This window comes from Pelophylax lessonae (assembly GCF_965119305.1).
Source record: "Pelophylax lessonae genome assembly, chromosome: 6".
NCBI lineage: Eukaryota > Metazoa > Chordata > Amphibia > Anura > Ranidae > Pelophylax > Pelophylax lessonae.
This window is the reverse complement of record NC_138773.1, coordinates 209,238,288-209,253,606: the sequence shown is the minus strand read 5'-3', so window position 1 is coordinate 209,253,606 and position 15,319 is coordinate 209,238,288. Positions and strand designations below refer to the sequence as shown.

General features: G+C 43.1%; 1 protein-coding gene across 1 annotated transcript in view; it reads left to right on the top strand.

Annotated features, from left to right (window-relative positions):
* The first annotated feature begins 367 nt into the window (after positions 1–367).
* Positions 368–15,319, top strand: part of EHHADH (enoyl-CoA hydratase and 3-hydroxyacyl CoA dehydrogenase) — a 78,334-nt gene continuing 63,382 nt past the window's right edge. Inside the window, exons 1-5 of the mRNA XM_082260198.1 lie at positions 368–479; positions 3,906–4,009; positions 5,382–5,554; positions 5,696–5,807; positions 10,060–10,164. Of these exons, the coding sequence (XP_082116324.1) occupies positions 406–479; positions 3,906–4,009; positions 5,382–5,554; positions 5,696–5,807; positions 10,060–10,164 (568 nt within the window). The 5' untranslated portion in view covers positions 368–405. The remainder of the gene's footprint in view (positions 480–3,905; positions 4,010–5,381; positions 5,555–5,695; positions 5,808–10,059; positions 10,165–15,319) is intronic.

Genomic DNA, 15,319 nt, shown 5'->3' with positions numbered 1-15,319 from the left:
TGACTACATACTTTTGCTAATTAGTGTCCCTAGTTCCCACCTCACAAAATTAGAAGGTATGTATAATGTAGAAATATCCCAAAGCCCTCCATAGAAATACTGTTATACAGAGATCATTCTATAGTTACTGGAGAAACCTCAGTGCATGTGGAACTACAAGTCCCAGCTTACACAGCGAGATGTACTCTGACACATACCATTCACAATAGATATAAACACAAAACAAAGCACGTGAGCCAGCAGTGCTGTCTAACCATCTTAGTCCCACCCACTGAGCTTCGGATTGGACAGCTGTCATTAAAGTCCGTTCCGTGATTGGTTTAGGGAGAGGGGCGGATTTTCCAATGCCTTTTCACCTCCTTACACAGCTGTACTTTGTTCCTGCATAGAACACTGAGTGTGAACATGGCAGCCACCAGGCGTCTGGCTAATGCAGTGGCTGTGATCACCATCAACCACCCTCCTGTCAATTCTCTCAGGTAATCATAGTGCTTTTGTCTGTGTGTTGTACTAATCTCCTTTTATTTGTATATTAGACCTCTGATCACTCCTTAGTAACTCCTAACATAGTCCTATTTTGGCATTTTGAACCATCCTGCACATGTATTGCTCAGCACTGTCCTTTTCAAGTCTGTATTTACAGAGCAGACAGTCCTGTTGTTGGAGCATGCCTCTGGTTTATGTGATCTGAGGTTCTGTAATCTTGGTTTTGTTTTTCTTCTATTCTTGTACAGGCTCTTGAAGTATTTTAACTTCCCTATGGTCACATGCACACTGAGCGCCTACCCCCCTGTGCGTCCAATCCCAGTGTTTTTGTGTGCCCTGTGCAGACCTGCAGCCTGTCTTTGATGGGCAGAAATATGCTGCCACAGGACGCTGTACTATGTGGTACATTTGTTTAGTGCCCTATGCATTTGGGGCACATCTGAAACAGTATCTCTCCTGGGCTCAAGTGGTATGTGGGAAGGCAGGTGGTTTTGTGTTGTCTTTGTTATCACCACCTAGGGCAGTGATGGTGAACCTTGGCACTCCAGATGGTTTGGAACTACATTTCCCATTATGCTCATGCATTCTGCAGTGTATTGGAGCGTCATGGGAAATGCAGTTTTAAAACATCTGGGGGGCCAAGGTTCGCCATCACTGACCTAGGGTCTTGCTGCCCCCTCAGGATCAAGGGTATCCAAATATAATGAAAAACAACAACATGAGAAGGGTGCACTGACCTCATGCATCGCCACTTAAAAATGTGTTAAAATACAAAAAAAGCATACATTGTACTCACAAAAACGCATGACAATAGCACACATGTAAGGAACATGGAATCAATTACCTCCAGGATACTCCGATGGTGCTGGATGGCGTCAGCCAGTCATATGTGGACGCCATCACATTGTCCAACACTTCAGGAGTATCCTGGCAGTCCTGGAGGCAATTGGTTCCATTTTCCTTACACGTGTGCTATTGTTATGCGTTTGTGAGTACAGTGTATGCTTTTTTTGTATTTTAATACATTTTTTAAGTAATAATGCACGAGGTCGGTGCACCCTTCTCTTGTTGTTTTTGAGGACATCTGCGCAGGTCCAGCATCAGAATATTTTAACCCCCTGATCGACTTCGGTAGGCTGCAGGCAGTAGGACTGGGCACATAAAAACATGAGGATTGGACGAACAGGGACTAAACGTGTGCATGTTTGTTTTGGCTACTTCTCCTCTCCCTCCCATTGGCTTTTAGCTGCGTCAAGGAGAGCGGTACAAAGGATCGTTAAGAGCAAAGTGTTGCGGGCATCTAGATTTGCATTGTGAGAAAGTAACAGCTAGGCACATCCATTCTAATGTATAATTTCAAAGGAGGACACAAACATATATTACATGCCTACTGTTCAGATTATTTATATTAAAGCTCTGTTCCTATTTGTGTGATAAAGGGATGCAAGCAAAATTGTGCACGTTCAAGTGTGCTGCAGTGCCATCAATTCCTAAATAGAGAAGCTACGGTGCCACATTTGGTACCTTGTGGGAGGAAGCGAGTACCTGACTAAAGCAAAGTTTGGCCCTTGCTGCAGGCAGTCCAATTGAGAAAGCGCAGAGCGATACACGCAATAAGTAACCCGGTTTACCTTACCCAAGATGGTGGCACCAGCATTTGAGAGCCGATACCTGCGGGATCCCTGGACAGGTAAGTGCCTGTTCAGGTAAGCGGAGTTCCACCCTGGAATTTTTTTTTTTAAAAATACCCCCGGGACAGTCCGGGCTAGTGCATTCCACAATGGCTAGCCTCTGATCTGTCCCGGGTTGCACTTACCTGCTAGGACAAATACTTACCTTGAAAAAGTCTTGTCCAGCGCTGCCATCTCAGATGTGGGCAGCTTGAAGCCAGCGCGTCCTCTTCTGCGTCCTCTTCCGTCTTCTTTGGTCCCACGATGCCCTGCGCCGGCCCCGCCGTCACTTCCGGGGCGCGCGCGTCATCCCTCCACAGCTTCTGGGCATGCCCAGAAGCTATTTAGAAGGGGATGACGCGCGCGCCCCGGAACTGACGTCGGGGCCGGTGCAGGCGCAATGATTCCTGGGAGCGATGACGTTCAGCTCCCAGGAATCATTGCAGAGCCAGGAAGTGACGACGGGCCGCGGCCGAGGAAGAAGGAAGTAAGGTAAGTATATTTTCTTCGCTACGAGGTAAGTTAAAAAAAAAAAAATGCGATTAGCCATTTGTTTTTCAGGTGACCCGGAGCGAGAAGATGGAGGTAAGTATAAAATGAGGGTGGAACTCCACTTTAAGGCTGGGTTCACATATGTGCGACCACAGGTTGGTACCTGGGGTCCAGTGCATGTCTGTTTACCGGTTCAGGTCTAAGTTTTTGCCTGAATTCACACCCGAACCAGATCCAAAGACCACCCTTCTGCCACCAGACCACAGCCGTCCCGAAACTGTGAACTGGCTCTATTAAGAGCTGGTCACTCTCCTGTCATGTGAACTGGATGCGGTGAAAGCCGCATCCAATTTGCATATATGTGAACCCAGCCTAATCGTAAAAGTCAGCAGCTACAGTATTTGTAGCTGCTGACTTTTTAGTTTCTTGGGGGGGGGTCTGGAGCTCCACTTTAATGGCACCCCAATGCACCTTGTTAAAGTTTTAAGAGAAATGCTGTGTAGGGCAGCCCATTGAAATAATATGGGCGGCCCTAAGCATGCTGCAACTGGATGCAGAAAATACCTGTTGGTCAGAAATTCAGATCCGTGGCCGCCCTGGAGCTCTGTGAATTGGCTCCATTGAGAGCCGGTCACACTCTCCTGTCGTGCGAATTGCATGCAGGGAAATCCGCATCTAATTTGCATAAGTGTGAACCCAGCCTTGATCCACAAATGTGTTGTATGTTATCATCCCAGAAGAGGACTTCAGACCTAAGAGTATATTTGGCAGATCAACAAGTGTGTTGTGTGGGTGTTTTTTTAATTTTACCTTACCTTGACATGCTTTAATGCAGAGTGAGTACAGATAGATTACTCCTGATGCATAGCTTAGGAGACCAGCTGTTTTGCATATTATTAGCACTTCTCAGGCTGGGTTCACACTGGGGCAGCTTCAAAGTCGCCCAACTCTGAAGCCACCCCGTGCAGCACGACTTCTCTAATAGAAGTCAATGCAAGTCGCCCCCAAAGTAGTGCAGGAACCTTTTTCTAAGTCGGAGCGACTTGAGTTGCTATGATTGGAACGGTTCCATTGCACTGAATGGAGCGCGACTTGTCAGGTGGCTAAGTTGCTCCCCAGTGTGAACCGGGACTTGGGGTCTGCAACTGAAACACATTTAATAATTAATTTATTTACAGAGCTAACCTAATAAATATATTTTGGTATAGGCCAAACTTAATTATTTTTTGTTTGTAAATCCTTTATTTTTTGTTTTAGCTCATCAGTCCGTCATGCATTGGTTGAAGAATTTAGCAAAGCCAGCAAAGATCCCAAAGTGGAGGCCATTGTGTTGAATGGATCCAATGGAAAGTTCAGTGCTGGTATGATTAATTCAGTTTCTTGGTTTACAGGAAAGACCCGCCATTACATATTTAATGCGTTTTCCAATTTATAGTAATATCTGGGATAACTTTTCACGTAGATCATGTGTTTTTTCTTTTTTATTGGGTGACTACAGAGTTTTCCTGCAGTACTACCTGCTGGTGAATTCATCATGAACATACTATTCTTGAAAATAACCCGTCCATTTAAATGTTAGGAATAAAATCTACCTAATAGTATACAGAATGGTGGGATGTTGCTTTTTAGGGGTTTCTGGAGGTGGGTACCCCTCCCTGTCACTCGTTATGAACTAGGTGCTCTGCACAGTTTTTGTGCTTGCATATGTAGCAGGTTTTCCCGGCCTGTGGCCTGATGTGGGTCTGCCATTGGTACCGGTTACCTCTCCAGCCCATGTGAGCTGCGACCCTGGGTGTGAGCACTGAGACATCGACAACTCCGGCATCTTTGTTTGCTGTGACCCTGACTCTCAGTACACACACTGTAACTGAATAGAAGTGCTGAATCCTCGACTTGGGCTCCAGAAGATCCAGTACTGAATATTGTAGAATAACTGACACTGCAGCACTGGAAAGTCTCTGAATGCTCTCTCAGGCCGAACACTGGCTTGAGGTAGCATTGTGTAGATTCCTGTATGACTGCAACTCTCAACTGAACACACTGTACAATTCAGGGCCCAAACTGCAGGGGCCCCCTTTAACCTTGAACTCTTCAGGGTCCACTGACTATGTACCCCCTCTGTTACTTCAGGGTCCTCAACCTAGGTACCCCCTTTCACCACTAGCTAGCACTGGATCCCCGAACCTCTTGCGGAGTGGTCCCCTCTAACTTCAGGCAGACCCCCATGGGCAATCCTCAGTACTCGCAACCTGTGTAGGTTTTTCCTGGGACTGGACCCCTCTTACTCTCCGCAGGTTCTCGGCACACCGGATCCCCTCAGCTTAGCTCAGCACTCTCTGGATCTTCAGGCAACACCACAAGATCCTCTTCCTCAGACAGGAGGAGAGACAGCCGTTCTCTCCCTCCTGGGACTCTGCTCCCACCAAAGACATTGTCATGCGCCACCCCCAAACTTATACCCACTCCCAGAATCCTTTGCAGTATAATCTGCCTTCTGGGGTAGTTACAAGCCTGGATGTGTCCCCTGATTGGGTTTCCTCCACTGCCCTATGAGAGGCCTCTCACAGGAGCCAGTGGGGAGACTCCCCCTTCAGCTCAACACATCTGGAAACCATGACACTCTGCCTAAACAAATTACAGCCCTGCTGTAAGGCAGACAAGGCCCGCTATACATTTACCTAGCACCTACCTGTAGGGTGCTACACATATAATGTGTTTTGTTTCTGGTTCCAGGTGCAGACATACGGGAGTTTGGCACCCCTGCTATTAAAACTGTCTCTTTAGAAGATATAAATGGCACCATTGAAGCCAGCCTGAAGCCAGTAGTGGCAGCTATTGAAGGTATAGCACTTGGTGGAGGGCTTGAGCTGGCCCTGGCATGTCACTACAGAGTGGCAGACATACAGGTAAATGTGTTGGTCATAGCAATTTTATAGTAATATCTAAAAAAAAAAAAAAAAACCTATAATAAATCTATAACATTTGAAAATAATTGAGTAATATGTTGTCATTATCTTTTGGAGTTTTTTTATTTTTCTCTGATTTAGTCCCGGGTTGGTCTTCCAGAAGTGCTAATTGGTATTCTCCCAGCAGCTGGAGGAACTCAGCGTCTGCCGAGGCTAATAGGCATTCCTGCCGCTCTAGATGTGATTGTTCGAGGTGACTTTTTTTTTTTTTTTTTTATTATGGCAACATATACAGTATATTGATTAACACTGTAGTGCTTACTGTGGATTTACTATTGATTTTGATGCTGGTTTGGTTATCACCAAGTCCCTCAATTTTTAAGTACATTAGGTATTTGCCATGTAATATCTGGTAGTTTTGGATAAAATATTGTCAAGTGGTAAAATAAATATGTTCTGGCGACCTTTTGTCATTTGTAACATGCTTGCCAAAAATGTTGACCTGTTCCAACTAAAACTTATCGTTGACTGTTTTTTTGGCAATTCAAAAAGCTTAATGTATCTTTTACCATCTTTTTTTAGGCCCCATGCACACAGGGCGTTTTTTGAAGCTGCTGTTAGTAGCGTCAGACGTTTTTGTTTTCTTCTTTTTTTTGCAGCTGCAAAATGCCCATCCATGTTATTCTATGGCCTCATGCACACATAGAGCTTTTAAGAGCTCCAAGTGGCATAGGCGTTTAATAGCTGCAAAAAAAACCCAGGACCAGTGCATTCTGGAGCTGCAGCATCAAGCTGTAAAAACGTCTGATGCTGCTAAAGGCTGAATAACGTTGCTTATACAATGTTAAGCCATGTTATATGTTTTTGAATGGAAAAGAAAAAAAAAAAAAAATCAGTGGTTCCCTATGGGAGCCTATTGATTTGAATGGAAGGCGCATTGCAAGTCGGAGACTTGCGGTGCGACTTGCGCTGTTAGAATCTTGAGGGGGAACGCCACGCCAAAATGGGGAAAAAAACGGCATGGGGTCCCCCCCAGGTTCCAAACCAGGCCCTTTGGGTCTGGTATGGATTTTGAGGATAGCCTCGCTTGTCCCCTCCCGTTTCCTGGCCTGCTGGGCTGCATGCTCGGATAAGGATCTGGTATGGATTTTGGGGGGACCCACGCTGTGTTTTTTTGTTGGCGTGGAGTTCCCCCCCTCAAGATTCTCACAGTGCAAGTCGCACCGCAAGTCGGATTATCCTGATCCGACTTGCGATGCGCCTTCCATTCAAATCAATAGGCTCCCATAGGGAACCATTGATTTTGAATGGAGGCAGAAAACACGCTGCTAAAAGCAACGTGGCCAAACGTGAAATAACGCTAATGAAAAAAGCTACTGAAAGTACGTTTAACAGCTGCTTTTTCCTGGCGTTAGAAGTGGCTCTGCAGCTCTGTTTTTTCTGACGCCCTGTGTGCATGGGGCCTTATTTTTTAATTTTGAAAAGGGGATGGAAGAGTTAGAACCTGGAGTTTTATTGCTGTTTTTTTTTTTTTTTTTTTTTTCCTGGTGATGATTGTAAGGCCCCTTTCACACTGTAGAGTCCGTCGGCGGACTCCGCTGAGCAGGCGGATGGCAGCTCTGTCTACGTGCTGTGTGCGGAGACAGAGCTGTCAGGTCCCCGCTGTTCCCTATGGGGGAATTGGATGAGAACGGCCCGCCTGTCCGTTCTCATCTGATCCGCTGGATGGATGGAAAATAGGGTTTCCATCCGTCCAGATTTGACTGACCAGATCACAAGGGATGTCAGAGGACATGTCTCCTCTGACATCCGATGCCCCATAGAGATCCGCCTGAAAAACTGACAGGCAGATCTGAACAGTCTGCTAGTGTGAAAGGAGCCTTACTGTGACAGAGTATAAAGAAAAAAAAAAAGTTGTTACTTGAACAGAAATATGAGCAATTTCTACTCCCTTCCTCTTTTATCTGTAGGAAAGTAAGTGAAGGGAAATCTCAATGGGTTACTGATGGCTTTAAAAAAAAAAAAAGTGTGGTATAACAAATATTTTAGATTCAACCTTGCACCTAACTTTTACACCAAGCAACTCTCCAAACCTGCTAAAATTAGATTCTACCTAACTTTCAGTTCAGATCAATTATATTTAGAATAGAGCCGCTTTTAAAAACCAAATATTGATCTGTTGCTATATGTATGCTTTAGTGGCGTAGGAACAAAAAAGGGTAGTTCACAGACATATCTAATGAACCAGCCAAGCCTACAGAAATACAGTATCTCACAAAAGTGAGTACATCCCTCACATTTTCGTAAATATTTTATTTCTTTTCATGTGACAACACTGAAGAAATGACACTTTGCTACAATGTACAGTAGTGAGTGTACAGCTTGTATAAGTGCCGGTTCACACTGAAGCGGCATGACTTCGGGGGCGACCTGTGAAGTCGCGTGCACCGCGACTTCGGCACGACTTGCACGGACTTCATAAAATTAATGTCTATGCAAGTCGCTCTAGGTTGCCCCGAAGTAGTACAGGACCCTTTTTCTAAGTCGGTGCGACTTGTGTCGCTCCTATTAGAACGGTTCCCGTAGCAGTCAATGGACCGCGATGGTGCGCGACTTGTCAGGCTGACCAAGTCGTACTAGTGTGAATGGAGACTTACAGTGCAAATTTGCTGTCCCCCTCAAAATAACTCAATACAGCCATTAATGTCTAAACTGCTAGCAACAAAAAGTGAGTACACCCCTAAGTGAAAATGTCAAAATTAGACTCAAAGTGTCAATATTTTGTGTGGCCACAATTATTTTTAAGCACTACCTTAACCCTCTTGGGCATGGAGTTCACCAGAGCTTTACAGGTTGCCACTGGAGTCCTCTTCCACTCCTCCATGACAACATCACAGAGCTGGTGGATGTTAGAGACCTTGTGCTCTTCCACCTTCTGTTTGAGGATGCCCCACAGATGCTCAATAGGGTTTAGGTCTGGAGACATGCTTGGCCAGTCCATCACCTTTTACCCTCTTTAGCAAGGCAGTGGTCGTCTTTGAGGTGTGTTTGGGGTCATTATCAAGTTGGAATACTGCCCTGCGTCCCAGTCTATGTAGGGAGGTAATCAGTGCCGGCAGCACTCATGCAGCCCCAGACCATGACACTCCCACCACCGGGCTTGACTGTGAGCAAGACACACTTGTCTTTGTACCTGGTTGCCACCACACGCTTGACCCCATCTGAACCAAATATGTTTATCTTGGTCTTATCAGACCACAGGACATGGTTCCAGTAATCCATGCCCTTAGTCTGCTTGTCTTCAGAAAACTGTTTGCGGGCTTTTTTGTGCATCATCTGTAGAAAAGGCTTTCTTCTGGGATGACAGCCATGCAGACCAATTTGATGCAGTGTGCGGCGTATGGTCTGAGCACTGACAGGCTGACACCCCATCCATTCCACCTCTTCAGCAATGCTGGCAGCAGTCCTACCACTATTTACCAAAGACAACCTCTGGATTTGACGCTGAGCACATGTGCTCAACTTCTTTGGTCGACCATGGCAAGGCCTGTTCTGAGTGGAACCCGTTCCGTTAAACCGCTGTATGGTCTTGGCCACTGTGCTGCAGCTAAGTTTCAGGGTCTTGGCAATCTTCTTATAGCCTAGGCCATCTTTATGTAGAGCAACAATTCTTTTTTTCAGATCCTCAGAGCTCTTTTCCTTGAGGTGCCATGTTGAACTTCCAGTAAACAGTATGAAAGAGTGATAACACCAAATTGAACACACCAGCTTCCCATTCACACTGGAGACCTTGTAACACTAACGAGTCACATGACACCGGGAAGGGAAAATGGCTAATTGGGCCCAGTTGGGATGTACTCCCTTTTGTTGCCAGCGGTTTAGACATTTTTGGCTGTGTGTTGAGTTATTTTGAGGGGACAGCAAATTTACACCTTTATACAAGCTGTACACTCTGTGTACTTTACGTTTGTAGCAAAGTGTAATTTCATAAATGGGGTTTACATCCACTTTAACTTTTAGCCTATTCTGCTTTTAATTGGTTTCATTTTCCTACGCAAGAAGCATTATTCTTTTTCTGTTGAAGGTCCAAACCCAGTATATTTCAGGTATGCATCCTATACAGTGTACACAGTTCTCTTTGCATACCTACATACGCAAGCACAACTAAAAGACACATGGGCGTAAACATTTTGCTAGAGCGTATAGAAAATTTTATTCCATCCACATCTTTGGCTGGCAGAGGGCTTTTTTACTTTCATGAGCAGCTCCAGCTGGCTAATTGTTTGGCAGCTAGATGTATAATATTTTTATAGGTGGCTGTCCAGCATCTACCAGAGTGAGATTGGGATGGTAAAAATTATGTACCGGTAATAATGCTTTAGCTGAGACCTGCTGAAAGCCTAGGTTGGGTACTGGACCCTTGTTTTACTTACTGAATTGTTGTATTTTATTTACATTGACTTTGAGTCAGATTTTTATAGTCCTGTGGCCATTTTATTTTCCAGGAAGGCACATTCCTGCCCCAGAAGCTTTAAATCTGGGTATTGTTGATGAAGTTGTGAAGGGAAATGCTGTGGACGCAGCTATACAATTGGCCCGAAAGGTTATTGGTAAGTAGATCTGCAACTTAATTCACTTAACTTATCACCTCTACAGCGGGGAAAATATCTATTTGATCCCCTGCAGATTTTGTATGTTTGCCCACTTAAAAAGAATGAAGGGTCTATAATTGTTATCATAGGTGTATTTTTAATAAGAGACAGAATATCAACTGAAAAAACACATAAAACAAATGCTATAAATTAGGTTGCAGTTCAGTGAGTAAAATAAGTATTTAATCCCCAAGCAAAACATGTTACTAAAGCTGGATACACACTATCCAACTTTTGTTGGTAGATTTCCTTCAGATTTACCTTTTCTATGTAGTGCAAGGGCCTGCCAGATTGCATACAAATTGAAAGTGTTTAGGTTTGACCTCATATTATATGGTTTTGGTAAATCTAAAGGAAAAAGTCTTCAGAAAATCTTATAGTGTGTATGGCCCATAACTACAAGAAACGTCTTACCTCTGTGCTTGCCAACAAGGGTTTCTCCACCAAGTATTAAGTCATGTTTTACTTGGGGATTAAATACTACTTTTACTCACTGAACTACAACTCCATTTATAACATTTGTACCGTGTGTGTTTGTTTTTTTTTTTTTCTGGATTTGTGGTTGCTATTCTGTCTCTCATTAAAAAATACACCTATGATAAAAATTCTAGACCGTTCATTTCTTTGTAAGTGGGCAACTTGCAAAATCTGCAGGGGATCAAATAATTTTTCCCCTCTGTATATTGTGTTAAATCAAAATCTTGATCAATTGAGTGCAGGTTCACACTGAGGCGGGTTTGAAATTGTGCCAGTGCAGCTGAACTCGCACAATTTCAAACTGGCATTTTCCATCTGAATTTGGGGGTGATTTCAGACATCAGTGCGGGTTCACAGATGTCTATGGGAATTCCCCCCCCCCCCCCCCTGAAGTTGCCAAAAGTAGTGCAGAAACTTCTTTTGGGAATCAGTGCGGCACCATTGCCGGGAATTGGCTCCGATTTGACATGTCAAATCGGACCAATGTGAATATGAGCTTAAGCACCGGTCTGAACAGATCTGCATTCTGTGAGGTGGGCATGTCTCTCTAACTGTGCCTTACTATACATAAATGCATTCACTTCCATGTAAGCATGCCCAAATAGGATGGAGTGCATGGGAGTGCGCATGCATCTATGTAATGGACACTTGCTAAGGCTAAGAGGTAAATTGTGTGGGGGATAGGAGCCAAACGCATTGTTTGTCAACTGGTAATTATTGTCATTTTGATTGTGATTGAATAAGAGTGTAGCCTAAATGCTGATTAGTCTAAATATCTGTCTCTGTCTGCTCCTTAGTTTTCAGGAGACAGACCACTACAATGTGCCCGAACACGTTCTTTAGCGTCTAAGAAACCAGTTAAACCAAAAAATCATAAGATCAACCCACAGATGTTCGCAAACCCTTTCTCCCACCCCTTTGAAGTAGCTTGGTCACATGGCTCTCTTCTTCCCTTTTTTTTTTTTTTTTTTTTTTTTCTTTTACTGTTTGGGGTCCCTCTTTGGTTGTCCACATCACCACCTGCTTGATGTGCATAAATTTAATTGGTGGAGGCAACACTCCCAGTATCCGGGTCCTCTCTCCTAGGCTCCAGAGGCAGGAGAACTTATGAGGGTGGTGAATGGACCAGAAGATGAGCAGAGAAAAACGTTTGGTCCTCAGGGAGGATATTAGCTTTTCCCATAGAGGAAGCTGTGATTTTGATCCATTACACAGCAAGATGGCTTAGGATTATGTGTTTGGAGTTAGCTTGAGGAAAAAGGTAACTGCTGCACAGTGCACTATTTAAATGTTTGTTTTTGCCTGGATGTGGGCTTTAAAGAGTTACGTCTTCTGACCTAGAATCATTCTGGGTGTATAAAAAAACACAAAGAACCTAGTCCGTAATTAGTTAAGCATTAACTTATGCACTTCGACTCCAGCCTTTCCCTTGCCATAAACCAAAGAACTCTTTGGTGTTCAAAGTCCTTCAAGTGACTTATGACATACTTTGCTACTTTGCTTTGGTTAACTTTAATGAGGCTGTTTAGTGCTTATCACTGCATTTGAATCATTATCTAGAGGGGAGAAGACAAGAAAACATGCAATTGTGATATGTTATTTTCTCCAAAAATCAGCCAGTGATCTGGAAGGTTGCCTTCTTGCTGGTGTAGGTTCTTCCTTTTTTTTTTTTTTTTTTTTTTTTTTTTTTTTTTTTTTGATGATCTCTCACAATGCCTGTAGATCTTGTCATGTCCTGTTTGGCAATGGCAACATTGACAGTGTTTAGAAAGGAAGCGCTCCCCATGGAAACTGTTGAGGGTCTTTCTTTAACATGTTTTTGCAACGTATTTGAATAGGCAAACATTAGATCTTTATTCAAGGTGATTAAATTTGAATATAAAAATACCAAGAAAACACACCTTTTTCAATAATTATGTAACCAAAATATCAGTAGGTGCAATGATGTACTGTGGAAAAAGTAAGTGCTCTCTTGGGCTCAGAGGCTTTAGCAGAAACTTTTTATTGTAGGCATTTTCCACCAGTTTTTGGTGACTGCGACATTTTTGACTACTCCTCAGTGCAAAATTCCTTCAGTTGTAGAATATTTGTAGGCTTCCTTGCATGAACTACCCTCGTTTACCACTCCCTCCCCCTCAAAATTTGAAAGGAAATCAAATCCGGAATTTGAATAGGCCAATGTTTAACCCCTATTTCTTCTTTGAGTCATTCTTTGGTGTATTTTCTACTATGCTACACAAATCCCAGTGTCACTAGACCAGTGCAGCCAGCAACGGTGTTCATGATCATCACCACATTACAGTGTTCCTCTCTGCCTGCCACCTTTTTACCCTGGCCTGTTTGATTGACCACGTTGCTGCCTGAACTGATGCTTTGTGCATTTGCTGACCATGTCTCTAGCTGCCACCTGAACTGACCCATCTACAAATTAAACTGGCTACATTCCTGTGTGACACCAGTCCCAGCCATCCTCTGTGGGCAACTGCACTACTGGAACCACAAGAATTCTTTTGTTCTTCCATTCTTCAGCCTCTTCTACTTCCTAGCAAGTGGACATGGCATTCTTGGGGGTAGCCATGTACCAGTAAGCTAGACTTGCTTGGCTTATAGGAAAAGGAACTGCTAAGGGTGACCCTACACTAAGCTATATTCCCTGACCACTTGTATAGAGGCGACCATTACAATACACTGTTTATGATCCAATTAGTTGATTTGTGGGATACACAAGATAGAATGTCCAGGATATAATCTGTCCAAACACTGAAAACGTCTCACCTGTGGTATTGCCATATAGAGGAGGAATAGTAGAATGTTTTTGTGTTGTAATTAAGTACGCATTCGCCTTGTTTGGAAAATATCTTCTTAAATTGACCACTAAAAAAAATAATTTTTCATTTTTCTTTCCACATTTTCCAAAAACTTTTGGTGCTCTAGGGCCTCTTAAAATGTCAATTTAGATATGTAAATTTATGCTCTAAAAAGCCTGAATGTTCTCTTTGGAGTTTGGGCCTGTCTATGTGGCTAGGCTGTAAAAAAAAAAAAAGTCACACACATGGTATCTCTACATTCGGAAGGAGTAGCAGAATGTGTTTTTTTGGGGTGTAATTCCAAGTGCGCCTTTGCTGTGTGTTAGAAATATCTCATTTTGCAGTTAAAAAAAAAAAAAAAAAAAGAAGAAAATAATTATTTTCTGCATTTTCCAAAATTTGTGGCCAAAATTATCTCTTCAAAAGACTCACTTTGCCTTTCAGAAAATACCTTGGGGTGTTTTGCTTTCCAAAATGTGGTATTTTGTTGGTGTTTCTCCTATCCTAAAACCTCAGGGATTCAATATATATGATAGGTAGTCAGAAAATTAGATCAATGTATGCTCCTTGAAAGCCAAAAGGTGCTCCTTAGATTTTTGTTCCATCTATGCATTTAGGCTATGAAAGTCTCACACCTGGTATCCCCATACTTGGGAGGTGTAGCAAAATGTATTTTGGGATGTAACTTAATATTTATATACAAAAACCATGGAAAGAACCTGTTAGGCCCCTTTCACACTTGTGCGACTTCACCGTGACTGGGCTTGAATGTCTTTGGCCTTAAAACGCTTCAAAATCGTGCCAAGTAGTGCAGGGACGTCGGTGCGTCTTCAAGTCGCACAGATATGAATGGTACTCATTGGAAATAATGGAGAATGACTTGCTATGCGATTTTTTTTTTTTTTTTTTTTTTTTTTTTTGCAGTCCCAAATCGCATGACAAGTCGCACAAGTGTGAGAGGGGCCTAAGAAGCAGTACTTAAGGAGCTCCAAGTAGTTTGACTTAAAAAAATGTTACTTTTATTGCAGACTTTTTCAAGAAGTGTAATTAGAAAAATATGCCCTAATTGCAAAAAAAAACTCCGCCCAGCACTGACCATGGCAGTGACAATGTTGTCAGTGATTAAATGCTTCTTCCCTTTTTTTTTTTTTTTTTTTTTTTTTTTTTTTTACTTTATTGTGCTAGAGTATTTTTAAGTATGCTCAAGCTATGTATGTGAGAAAAAAATTGGGCAGAGAAGCAGGGACTGGATGGTCACATTTTTAGGTGAATAGCCAAGTTTGGACCTTGATAGGTGGAAGTGGTGCTGTAGATCCACCTTTGCAAAAAATATAATCACATTCTCCCATATTGATAAATAAAGAGAGGAAATTCTCCCCCTTGCTTCCGGCTTAATTTTGTCAGAGGAGATGGAGGAATGGATGTTTCTCCCCTGTTGTCAGCCTACCCGACTGCTTACAGTTGACCTGGGCTTCCTGGTAAGGTAGAGCCCAGGAATGGCAGTAGGTGGCCCTCTTCTGAGCCCTGTAAAGGTTATCGGGTTGCTGTAAAGCCACTCAAGATTACTTTTTACCTGGAAGCTGATCACCAGCTATAATAATGCCGCAGCAGCCATGATCCTGGTATAACTGCTTCCTATCCAAGATGTGTATGTAATTGACACCCAATTTGGAACTCCTGATCCTAATTGTCATAGGGATGTGCTTACTTTTTACACCCGCTTTTTTATATTCTGATGTTAGATACACCTGGTCTTTTAGTCAAATATATCACCTTATCTGCAGGCACTATTTGATTAAATATTTGATGTTTGCTGGTCCAGTTGGGAA